The 12912-nt window shown below is 43.5% G+C and overlaps 4 protein-coding genes across 4 annotated transcripts; 2 read left to right on the forward strand and 2 right to left on the reverse strand.

Annotated features, from left to right (window-relative positions):
- Positions 1-959: 959 nt before the first annotated feature.
- EAF02_003800 (uncharacterized protein) lies at positions 960-3134 on the forward strand (the record flags this gene model as incomplete). Its single annotated transcript, XM_038899848.1, has 1 exon — positions 960-3134. One exon carries the CDS (start codon positions 960-962, stop codon positions 3132-3134), a length of 2175 nt encoding a protein of 724 aa, XP_038760775.1.
- Positions 3135-6283: 3149 nt separating this feature from the next.
- On the reverse strand, positions 6284-7463 carry EAF02_003801 (uncharacterized protein; the record flags this gene model as incomplete). The annotated part of the gene is made up of 3 exons (XM_038899849.1): positions 6284-6801; positions 6859-7348; positions 7428-7463. 3 exons carry the CDS (start codon positions 7461-7463, stop codon positions 6284-6286), a joined length of 1044 nt encoding a protein of 347 aa, XP_038760776.1.
- A 1161-nt stretch (positions 7464-8624) lies between these two features.
- EAF02_003802 (uncharacterized protein) lies at positions 8625-10040 on the forward strand (the record flags this gene model as incomplete). The annotated part of the gene is made up of 1 exon (XM_038899850.1): positions 8625-10040. One exon carries the CDS (start codon positions 8625-8627, stop codon positions 10038-10040), a length of 1416 nt encoding a protein of 471 aa, XP_038760777.1.
- An 809-nt stretch (positions 10041-10849) lies between these two features.
- Positions 10850-12775, reverse strand: EAF02_003803 (uncharacterized protein; the record flags this gene model as incomplete). Its single annotated transcript, XM_038899851.1, has 2 exons — positions 10850-10957; positions 11156-12775. The coding sequence occupies 2 exons, from the start codon at positions 12773-12775 to the stop codon at positions 10850-10852; spliced, it is 1728 nt and encodes a 575-aa protein (XP_038760778.1).
- Between the last annotated feature and the right edge of the window lie 137 nt (positions 12776-12912).

Raw genomic sequence — 12912 nt, forward strand, 5'->3', positions numbered from 1 at the left:
TCCCCGGTGTACTCATTTTTCTTATTCCTTTACATATTACCACAGCTTGAACCAGGTCAGGTCTGAAGAGTGTACACCTCGTACCGTGTATCGTCTTCTTATTCCCCATTCGGATTTTATTCTCATACTTTCACCAGAAAGTTTATGAGAGAGGTTTTACCAACGTATCCTCGTTGATAATACCACAAGATCCTATCATATCGTCACAGATTCTCTCTTCGATAAAAGTCCCCTTTACCCACACATCCACATCTACTATCTACTTTCCCCCCTCAGCCCCCCTCCTTTAGGGTTCTTTAGCTACCGGATTGCTGATCCATATCATATCACATCATATCGCATCGCATCGACCACACTATTCGCTATCGATAAATCGATAAACCCTACGGACCTAATCACCACCAACCACAATTCATCAATCTATTCAACCTGGCAGAGAACAATCAACGAAAGAAGAAAATCCAAAGAAGAAGAAAAGTCAAACATTACCCGTTACTCCAAGTCTCAGCTCTCTGTCAAAGTACTACCTAATTGACACTACTGCGGAATTGCGTCGCTTATCCAATCATCGATTAGTGTCCTCACTATTTTTCCCTACGGATTCACGGTTTAGACACTAAAAAGGAGCTTAGACTCCCCATATTTTTATTTACGACTACTCTCTTACTTTTTTTTATTTTTAATTCATCCCTCAGTCGGCTCATCCCTTCGCCCACACCACACTTCCCGTACACCCCGTCAACTAAACTTCATAACAACACACACACCCACACACACACATACACACACATACAGACCACAACACTACCTTCGTGCAACATCAATTGCTACTATATAAGTAGAAGCGTCTAGTACGTTTTCTATTTACACTCAGCAGCCTTCCCGTCAACTCTACGGATTAACATCATATACATATCTTGTTGTTGACGACCTTCATTGTCGTCCCTCCAATCTAAGCAATGGGTGGCCCACGTGCCATGTACTTCGAAGACGAAGATGAAGAGACGGGCAAAGTTTTGAAAGGTACTCGACGAAGCGCAAGCGTTAAAGCACCTTCAAGGGAAAAGGTCAAGGAACGTCCTAAGATTACCACTCGCGATCGCACATCAAGTAAAGCTTCGAGAACGAATAGCGACTCGGGATACTCGACAGGAGCAATTCCTACAGGTTCTGAGATATCATCACCCGATGCGGTACAAGATGTTGAATACACAAAAGAAAGTAAAAAGTCGCGAAGACCATCCACGAACCAAAGACGTCCTTCCACAGTCGAATCACGTCCACCACAAACACTAAAAAACAAGGAGACCAAGGAGACCAAGGAGACCAAGGAGCACCGAAGATCCCTCAGTGTCAAGACTGATGCGAAACCAGAGCATTACGGAGTCAAGACCCCAGTTACTTCTAAACACCCTCAACCTCCCGTCATTATGCAACCCGTTACCACATCTGTCCCTATGAGACCCCGCGCATTGACTCATGCTCAAACATACCACGGTGGTCAACGACCTTCCAGTTACCACGCTGCCTCTGCTTCAGCGTCTGCTGCCTATCCTCCATTGTCCAGTTCTGCGTATTTTCAACCTACTCATCAATTGGCGCATCAATCGGCGCAATTTCAAGCTCCACCTCCTTCACCAGCATTCAGCAACAACTATGCTGTCGTTCCCCCTCCTCCTCAAGCTACTAGCTACTTTCAATCTCAGGACGCACAACCTTCATCGCGCTCTCTTTCCGCTCGATTTGAACCTCAACAAAGGGCCTCTCAATATGGCATTCGACCTGAGCCAGTCCAAACACCTCGAATGATCACAGGAGGCTACGAGCGAGAGTACCAGTACAGCGAAGATGATTACGATGATAGCTACGAATCTTCTATTGAAGAGCCAGTCGGGAGAACCATCACCAGTAGCATACGTGTACCATCTGGGATCCCTTCACGGACTAACAGCTCTGCTGTATCGGAGAGTAACTCTAGCAAGGCAGACAGTTCGCGCAGTCGCGAAAGTAACTATAGCGAAGTGGAAACCAGTTACAACAAGAGCAAGAGCAGTAGAGGCAGAAGAGACTCTCAGGCTATGCCACCACCACCTAAACCTACTATGCGACGACCAACAGTTGATGTACCAGTATACGACGACACGCTTTCCCAATACAGCGTTGAAGAGTACCATGACGAACCTCCTCGTCAAGCACCTCGTCCTCGCCGACCAAGTCCTCATCGAAACTCAGTTTCATATGATGTGAGCGAACTACCCAGGGAAGCAGAGAGATTCAGACTTGAGACTGCTAGCAAAAACAGACGCCGACAAAGCTACTATGGACAATCTACATCTGCCTCATCCACTCAAGCGTCTACTACGGGATCAACTGGCTATAACGCAAAACTTTCTGCGGCAGCCGATTATCTCGAGGAAGTCAGTGGTCCAACTATACCTCTCACTGCTGAGGCTTTGAAAAAGGAACAACGAAGACAGGCTGGAGGTAGTAGTAGAAGCACAAAGAGCAGTGGAAGTCATGACCTTAGTGATTATCGAGGCACACAGACCACTCGTACGACCCGAAGTGGTGGCGATGATAATGTTACAATCGAGGTAACTGGTCAAGCTAAAGTCACAGTTGGTGGAGCTGAAATTCAATGCGAAGAAGGAGGAAAAATCCATATTCACCGCACAGAAAAAATAATTCATGACGGAAGCCAAGCAACTGCATCGGAATATGGACATGGACACGGACCTAAATTACTTGATGATCGTGAACGCCGAAGCCGACATGACCGGAGTGACAGTCAATCAGCCCAATCGCGCATGAGATCACAACATTCCTACACCCGAGTCTCACCTCGACCTCAAGAGCGGGACAGAGCACCTCGCGAACGCCGTGAGGACTATGAAGCTCGCACTGCCAAGGACTATGACACTCGCACTGCCAGGGACTACGAATCTCGCACTGCCAAGGACTATGACACTCGCACTGCCAGGGACTACGAATCTCGCACTGCCAAAGACTATGACACTCGCACTGCCAGGGACTACGAATCTCGCACTGCCAAAGACTATGACACTCGCACTGCCAGGGACTATGAATCTCGCAATTCCAACTGGGAGACCTCAACTACTTCCACTTGGCTTTAAATCTTTTTCCACTTGGCATTAAATCTTTTACGTATCATATTTTATTTCCTTTGAGCGATTCTTTTCTTGGACATTCGATTTAGCGACATGATTGTTTATGGCGATTTCATATCATTTCTTTTTGGATTTCTTTTTTAAACATCTTTCTTCTCTGTGCATATTGTTATGTGGTCATTACTTTCTCCTCTTCTTCGGTTTTTTCAGAAAAGCGGAAAAAGTTTATACCCCAAAAGCACTTGAGCACTTTTTCTGTTTGTTTTTCTTTCCTTATGGTGGAAATGGAAATGTTTCAATATGATGAATGTACGACTTGTATGAGCTATGGTTATGAATCTCTTTTTTCATGTCTCTTATCTTCACTTTGGCGATTACCTTTTTGATTTTTGATTGAAAGTATTGGGATTGGGATGAACTACAGATGCATGCACATTTGCTAGCGATGGCAGCATGTAAGATATGAATTATCGACAGAGATGTTTGTAAGAGTTGGCGTACATGGCTGGTACATGGTCTGTTTGGTATGATATATGAAAAGGATGGGGGGGACGAAAAATGGATGGATAGATTGGGTCTCCTTTAATGTTAGTGGGGACTCGTCTATCTATCAGCATTGTTTCAAGAACCTTCAGGATTTGATTGATTGATTGATTGTGGATTATAAGCTTTAGGGTAGCTTTAGATAGCTTTAGGATAGTTTTAAAATATGATACCCCTTTGTATTTCCTAGTTGTTGGGACCTTGCAGTGAAGTTGAACTTGAGGAAGTGACTGTATTGTCAAGTCGATACCCCCATGCGAGATTGAGTATTGGTTATTTCTTCTCGGATGCTAGACAAGTAGTGTTTTGGCGCTTACTGGAGAAGTCTCTGGATTTTGGTGTTGTATATGTTCTTTGGGTTGTGATGCGACGCGATGCCGTCTGCTCAAAGCACTCTGCGCGTATTGAGCGTGTGGGAAGGAGGGAACACGTATGTGTGTCTCTTTCCCTTGACTATATAGATAGGCGGATGATGGTATTTGATGAGGGGATTGGTTGGACAGCTATCGTACAGGCGTTTCCTTCGGGAGCCAGAGTTCGAATCTCTGTGGTGTCGATATTTTTTTTGGATTTTTGGGGAGGCGGATTAGGTGGAGTGAAGTGGAAAGGTGAGTGAATAGAGGAGGAATTTATTATCTAGGGAAGGGATTTGTGGATCTAGGAGAGAAATACTCAATTCACTCGTTACCTGGTTGAGTTTCAATCATTTACGGGGTTTCCCTCATTTTTTCTTCCTTTTTTGAGGAGTTTGGTAATCGAGGAGGAGTTTTGAGAGGTGTCGCGGCGGTTGTAGGTCTTTCTGCAGTGGATTTCGATCTGCGAGAAGTTGAGTCTGGTGGCGGTTTGAAGTTGGGGGTTGGAAAGGATTGGTATTTGGAGTTGTTATGAATATGAAGTGGCTATATAGCATGGAATATATGTACTCATTGTTTGTGCGATGTTAGATGTATCTTTTGAGATGGTAAGAAAGACATAATTAAATGGACTATCAGAGAGAGATCTTTGCAATCGACTATATGTTGAACAACACAAAGAGATATATATATCTTCCAAGATGATGAGAATTTTGGAATTCTATAAACCCTAAAAGAAAGAGGTCTTTGCAATCGATCATATATTGAATAATGTAAAGAGATATATATATCTTTTGAGATAATAAGAATTTTGAAATTATATAGAATATAAAAGAGAGAGATCTTTGTAATCGATCATATGTTGAACAACGCAAAGAGATATGTAGCATGCAGTATTGAAAGAATATGCGATGTATAAGTAGAATGTATAATAAAACTTATATAGAGTATAATAATAATACACAGATACTAGCCATCAAATAGCAGTCAATCAAGAAGAAGCAAAAGACAATAGAAGACCTACCCCGAGTTCTCATCAAATTCGTTCGTAAAACGCATCAAATTTCTATCAAGCGAATATCCAACCACAAACTAAATTCCCCATCCAAACCCCCGAAAACAGTACCGACAACAGTACCGAAGACCGTCCCGAAGTCGGCACGAAACTCAGACGTGCAACCAAATCCTCAACATGACATCTTGAACGTGATATAGCGAAGCTAAACCGAGGACAATTATCGGGCGAAAAATCAGATATGCAACAGTTCTCGGGTGTTGACTGTTGGGGAGCATTAGCTTGAGGATAAATCCCGGGATGGCGTGTGGGATGTGTAAGCGTAAGCGTAAGCAGAGGGGAATACTCGGTACGTTTGACCTATTAGATGGCTTGGGTGAAGTCATGAGGAGGAAAAAAATGGATTGTGTGATTGTGAAGGGTTTGGGCTGTCTTGGGTGGGAATGGGTTATTGTTGTCAGTGGGATGGCATTTCTTCGGGGGGGCTATTGCGTAGTTGAGGTAAGGCGTATATGATTAATCGGCTAATCTTGTGTGGCATCACGAAGAGGAATGATGTGATGGATATCATGGGGTTTTTGCATTAACATACATTTTCTACAGTATACATCCAAAAGCACGGTTAAAAATGGTTGAGATTAACAAAGAAATGTTTTTAGCGAGGGTTTAGGGGCGGGGTAGGAAGTTTAACTTAGCACGTTTAGGGTATCTTTCCAAGAGATTGAGAATTGGATAATTCTTGTGCAGTAAATGGTGCTCAGGTAAGAGATTAAGGGAGGTGAAAGTGATTCAACATGAGACAATGGTAGTAACATTAATTTTCCGGACTTGGGTTGGAAATCTTATTGTGATTGTTCAATATTTAAAGGGCAGACTTATGGAAATGCCAGGACGTCGGGTGATGAGAACACGAATGTGGAAATATTAGAGTTGCTATTCCTTCTGAAATTCGTTGTTTGTGAAATTGATAAGAGTGCTTCGCGAATCGGAATGGCTCTTGAAAAATATGTGAATTAGACTAGAATGTGATTGAAAATAAACCACCGTTTTCTTTGTTTGATGTTTTGAAAGTCTAATTCCATAGCCTCTTTACCAATCTTATCACATGAGCTACCAGTTTTGAGTCTTTTCCTATCACTTATGCTTACCGACAACCATTTTCTTCAAAGTTGACATTTCCGCAAGCTCCGGACACAAGATTTTCAGAAAATCCACGAATGATTCATTGATAGAATGCACCTGGCCTATGCTGCTTTCAAAGGTGTCTTTCTAACAATATCACGATGGCTCATTCTCCCAATTGCTATTGGTATCTTACTCGCCTGGGTCGTTATCGGACCTTGCTTCGATCCAATTGTTGGTCGTGCTTTGACGCCCTCAATGTCCTCCCCCTCGACTTTGGTTGGCGGAAGTTCCTCCTGAAAAAGCTTGAATAATGTATCTACGTGTGTCTCACATCTCTTCGAAGCTCTCAGTATCTTCTCCTTGGTATTTTTTGAGATGTCCCTTTGCAACAATTTGAATAACCACCTTTGTTTTACTGCAGGGGCTTTCTCGGAAGATTCAGAAGGCTTGTGTGTCAAGGTCTCCACGAGACTTGAAGGACCCAACGGTTCGGGCTGGACCCGATCTAATGTCGGTATCATATTTTGATTCACAGGGTGGCATCTACGAACTTCGAGGTCATTCTTATCCAGTAAGAAGCCAGGTTCCCCATTATCACCAATTAAATAGCTGCGAACTTCGCCAGATCGCCAAGATCCTAGGTTCGGGTTCCATTAGCTTTTGTGTGCTTGATTTGATTTGGCATGCAACTTACCCCTCCCATTAGTCAGCTCTTTGAGGACACTTCCATGACTGACTATCACGACTTCGACCATGTTGGTAGTCGATCTTAAGTCATTAAGCGCGAGTTTTAAAGCAGGGATGTTCGATTTCTGACTTTTCGATGCCCATTCACCAGAAGATTTATCATTCCACCCTTCTTCAACTTTATCGAAGTCTACTTGTTCGCCAAAATGTTTGTGTAGACACTCTTTGTCCATTCCTTTACCGTTTGGCGAAGTATCCCAATTCTGGAGTATTTCCCAAGCTTCAACTTTAACACCCCTAGCTATGACACTTTGGAAGCATAAAAGTGCCGTACGGATCGTTCTTGTCATGGACGAACACCAGATGTGTGTGACATATCTGCTATCCGAGAAATTGTTCGAGAATATCTGGCAATCTGAACGGCCCTCTGCAGTTAGATCTGGATCGTGAATAAGAGCGAGCTGATCTGTGCTGAATCCTTGGGCTTTGTGTTCACCCTAAAAGTGATTTCTTAGATCTGACCATGTTCTTGTTCTGACTTCTGATATAGAATTTGGGACGCAGAGAAATACTCACCTTTTCATGACGCAAAAAATGTGCTATGACACCCATCGCTAAGTAAATGCTACAGATACGAACTACATTTGAGACGGCGACAAAGGAAGAGATGGAAAGAGAGGGGGGCAGAATAACTGTTTGGAGACTTTGGGGTGCCTGTGTAACCCGGGGCTCGTTGACTCAGAAGACTACGTTTTGTATATAATAATTGGACGACAAGCCACCATGAATCCAGGAAAAACCGCTCCATAAAATATGCAACGCACCTTTCCCCGGTATCAAAGTTTCCGAGTTGAGCCATCGTGAGCCATGATTCGTTGTCGATTGAGCCTTTCAAGCGGGTGGCTGCATCCGAGAGCCTGATATGGTGCACTCAGTCATAGCTTTTGATAAAGGAAAGACAGGGCTACTTCTGACATATGTTCATAGAATACTATTGTTGTGTTCTTTTATGGACTTTCAGAGAAGGCAAAAGAGAGGTATGCGCAGTGACTTCAGCGCGAGGGAGTTTCTGAAAATGACACACTAAATACATTACACTAAGGGCATAGAAGGCCTACAAGCCCTCTCTTAAAAAGCTTTGTACTTTCTTATAGATCTCAATTTTACAGATCGAGACTAGATACTTTGGACGGGATATTCGGGAGATTTGGGACGGAGAAAGATTAGACCAAAACCGAGCATTAGGTTGACGATCCACTAGAACTATCAAGCACTTCATCGTTCCACATTCAGCCCTAAACAATTAGACTTTCCTAGTGCTCTCATATATTCTGTGCATATGCACGCAAGGCCAACTCAAATGAATTTGATGTGATTGATTGTTCCAAGGTTTGTCTAGATCTTTCACAAGGGCCTAGAAGCGAGAACAACAACCAAAAATAGATTTAAGCACGTGCCTGGTTGCTGTGTAAACAAACGACAATAACCAGCCTCCCGCTTTTCCCCCAGCCTCGTAATTTATTCCAAGGAACGTGAGTTGGCAATGCTATCCAACACAGGAACTTTTTGACTGAGTCTTTCAAGTCTTATCAATTCGTTCCGGTAATTTTTTTACTTCGTGAAGCTCAATTGACGAATATTTCAATTTACGATAACCCTTTATCACTGCTGATGGTACGAGGCTGTACTTAGTTGGATGTTGAAGTAAATACAACTTCATCATCTTCTAATACCAACCCAAATCACGGCGCTTCTTGCGAAAATATATCAATCATGCCTGTTATCTCCTCTTACGTCTCTCCTCTCCTCAAACGTACCGCCGTTGCTTCTTCATCTCCATCTTCCGACATCGTTTCTTCCGCACCAAATATCATCTCCAAAGCTCTCTCCGCACGCGATGTAGTCCCCACAGTTGATCCCTCCAGTGGTGTTACACCTTTCGACACTGTTCCTAACAAATTCGTCTTCATAGTTATTGGACTGATTGGCGCTGGTTTTGTTATCACTGGTATCTGGTTCTTTTTCATCGCTAAAAATGGTGGATTTGTCTTTCACGAAAATGATTGGGATGATTATAAGTCTACGGTCTTGAGACGCAAAGGTCCCAATGGTACTACTCTCTCTGGAGCTTCAGAGGCTACGGATCTTGGAGGTGGTAGTATTGTTCACGGAGAAAAGAAGAGGAGCACATGGGGAAGGAAGAATAAAAAGAGTAAGAGGGGTGGGAGTGGTATGGAGAGATCGAGATACAAGGACTATGATGAGGAAGAGAGTTCACTAGGTACACAAAGTGAGGTCACTTATAGCGAGATGAGTGAGGTCAATTATCCTCGAAAGGAAAAGAAGAATAAAAAGAGCAGACTCCGCGGTGGTGACTTGGGTGATGTACCCGAATCCGAATACGGCGACGATATTGCAGACCTTCGAGCATACCGTCACGAGAAACCAGCACGAGTCGGTGGCATGAACAGAGAAAGCGAATCTAGTATTTGGGAAGGATCTACAAACCCTGAAGGCTCAACTGTTTCTGATGGACTTATGCAAAACCGCGAGAGATCTCCTGAGCGTGCCCCCGAGAGGCCAAAGAAGAGTAACAACAAAGATCACTACAAAATTCGAAAGGTTATCGGAACGGTTCAAGGCCCACGTGTTGCTACTTCGACAAAGGATAATGGTGGAAGCTCGACTTTCTGGAACAGGCAGAACACAACCAAGAAGAGCTCAAGACAGAGCGAGGCCGATTCAAGTGTAACGGATGATGAGAGAATCAAAGCAGAAGCCAAGAAACTTCAAGACAAGGGACGCGCAGCTCAACGTAGAGATTTCAGTTTCCGCGTTGGTGACGATAATAGTTCCGCAGCCGCATCTTCCCTCATTTCATCTCGTGACGCAGCCGCAATAAGAGACCAAGAGCGTCGTGAACGAGAGGCGAGACGTGCTAGGCGCGAGGCTAGAAAGCAAAGCAGAGATCAATCACATTTGGCTCCACCTGCTTATTCCGCTGCTGAGTCGAGTGTCGGTGGAAGCGAGTTGAGTAGTGTGAGGGAGGATAGTGAGGTTAGTGGGGATACTGGACATAAGAGTTATCCTTGCTTTATTCCGGGCTTGAGTAGTGAGAGAGGTGGAAACGAAACGGATTATACAGAAGATAGAAGGAAGAAAAGAAATGGGGGATATAGAAGGGAGTAAACGATCTGACGAGTGAGGAATGATTGGGATGCGATGCTTGTATGAATTGGTCTGGGATGGATGGAGGTAAATGGAAAGCAAATATTGGGACGAAATACGATACGATGTTATGTATGCGATGGTTGGATGCACGGATGGTCAGGATTGTGGATATAATGGGGATGGATGATTTTATAATGAACCATGGTTTTGCGTTTTTTACAGGGAGTTCACATTATATGGCCACGGCCTTTCCAGGAATTGTAAGTGTAGAATCACAGTTTCAGATAGCAAACATTAGGGTATAGCGAATGAATACATATGCATATACACAGATAGTACATTTTGTTCTCTGCTTGATTTCGCTATATTGTGATTTCATCATACGAGAAAGTTTTTCTCCCTAAGCTCACCAACTGACACTTTCACATTGTTTCTCTTAGGTATCTCTTCCCAACAGATTGAATAGCAAGGGAAAAAAACAAACTCCGTAAACAGAACACCCGTCAGTGCTCTCTTTGATCAGCATATCTCCTACTCTCGTTGAAAGTAGAAGTATCTCAGCTTCTCCGGTAGTGTGACCCATACACCAAAGAGGTTTTGCTGAAGGAAACCCCTTGGCAAGACACTACTCCGATGCATTGGGTCGGGAGAAGTGATGTTTGTTTCTTCATCCGGGTGTTCGTTTTGAAGATTTCTCTGCATCTTTGGGAGGAGGTAGCTAGACAAAGATAATGAGTACTTACCGTTTACTATCATGTCAAGAAGCCGGCGATCAAATGTTTTGATGCAGTAATTTATTATTTGGATTTAATTTTTCGACTTTAAAACTAGTGCTTATGTTTTGCCGTCGAGCTCACAAGTTTCTTCTTGAGATGTTTGGGAATTTTGTCTTTTCTCTTTTCACGTTTTTCTTCTTTGACTGCTTTCTTGTGTTCCTATTGCTTGTTAGCTTCCAATAAATATGAAATGAAGCAAATTAATGGAGATAATTGAGTGGTGGTCAGACATAAAGTTCTCGTGATTTGTAATCTGGTCCCAGAAGGGAGGTCATGTTTTGTGGATGGAAATTGGGTCATCATTCCATGATAGGGTAGACAGGCGAATAGGAAAACAAATATTTGAAATCAACATACCTTCTTAGCATCTTTGTCCTCGAATCTCTTCCCTCTCGGTGTACCCTTCTCAAATCGCTTCTCGTCATCGTCATCATCTCCATCCTCTCCATCTTCGTCACCATCCGCATCTTCATCATCATCACTGGCCTGACTAGTACCGTCGCCCATTGTATCCTCTGCATCCGCCTCGTTGCCCGAAGACATAGGCATTTTATCCGCAGCCAACAAATTTCGATACACAAGGTCGCCTCGTTCACCCTTTCCTACTTTCTCAGCATCGCGCTCGAAATCGTAGACTTGCTCTAGAGTTTGTGGTATGTATTGTTGACGGTAAACTTCATTTTCTACTTGTCGTTTGGCGACAGCTTCTTCAGTTTCATCTTCTTCAGGTCTTTCAAGAAGTAGTTTCTCAAGCGCTTCACTGAGTCCTGGCTCCTGGGTTGGTCCATCATGGAAAGTGATAAATTGGTAAATGGTCTGTTCGGATAGGACTTCGACATTCTTGCGCTTGAAGAAATCGGATACGTTCTTGATATCCATTCGGAGGAATTCCAATGAACGAGGATGGTCGTGCTCAACACTTTGAGAAACATCGATAATGAAAAGTTTTTTCTGGTGGTATAGTACGTTATACTCACTCAAATCTGCGTGAACAAGTTTACACGTTTGGTACATTCTTCGCATGAGTCCAATGAGTTGTAGGTAGAGCAATCGATACTGTTCATCGACGTCATCACCAGAGAGCTCTACATCTCGAAGTCTTGGTGCGGCCCATCCCTTCTTATCACCTAGGAACCCCATGACAAGGACATGTAGACGTAGATGGACAGGTTCTGGACAAGGGATTCCAGCCAAATGTAGACGTTTTAAATTTCGGAACTCTTTCTCAGCCCAGACTTTGACCATAGCTCTGTTATTTCCTTTATTGTATCCTGATCTGAATCTATGTTCACCAGTAACATAACGATCACGATCCTTAAAGACCAAGATACTAGTCTTGTAGACCTTAATAGCCCGGTGAATTGGTTGTGAATCTGCGTCTGTCGAAGGAATTGACAAGGCCCCATATACGTTCGCTTCCTTACCCGTACTTAAACATCCGTTGACTTCGGAAACAATACCTCTATTGATCATTTGAAGTAAAATCATACGTGTACGAGGATCCAAAACTTGTTCACTCGTCGCACGATCCGATTTATCTTTTCCATGTGTTTTATGACCTCCATCGAAACTGCCATCCAATCTGATCTTAGCAGCATGTTTTGACAAACTGGTGATCTGATCATCGACACTTGCCTTGGTATTCGCAGCCGGTCTTTGGGGATTTATTCGAGGGGCACCAGTGGCGGTTGCATCATTGAGCTTGCGTTGACGGTTATAGGATTTGGTTAAATCACCGGAAGATGGGTCATAATCGACATCGTCAACGTATCCGTCATCTTCCTCATCGAATAAATCATCGTATGCATCGTCTTCGTTATCTGCGGCATATTCTGTATTTTCACCAGAAGTCGGAGTCATTGGAGGGGCATCTGAAGTGGCGGGGTGGGCGTATCCTTGATTTGGAATATATGTGTGAGATGGTTCTTGTCCTGCTGCTGCAGATACAGGTGTGGGTATCTCGTTATTATCTGCCATCTCTTCAATAAGCAGATTAATCTGATATTGTGTATCGACCTCAGGTGCTCTAAAAAGTGGAGGGTGAAGAATGACTGACTGAAATTATCATGGAGAATTTCTGCCATAGGGCGGTGAGACGTCACTTTTCTACGCTA

Source organism: Botrytis sinoallii (genome assembly GCF_014898435.1).
Source record: "Botrytis sinoallii strain Bc 23 chromosome Unknown BSIN_005, whole genome shotgun sequence".
Classification (NCBI taxonomy): domain Eukaryota; kingdom Fungi; phylum Ascomycota; class Leotiomycetes; order Helotiales; family Sclerotiniaceae; genus Botrytis; species Botrytis sinoallii.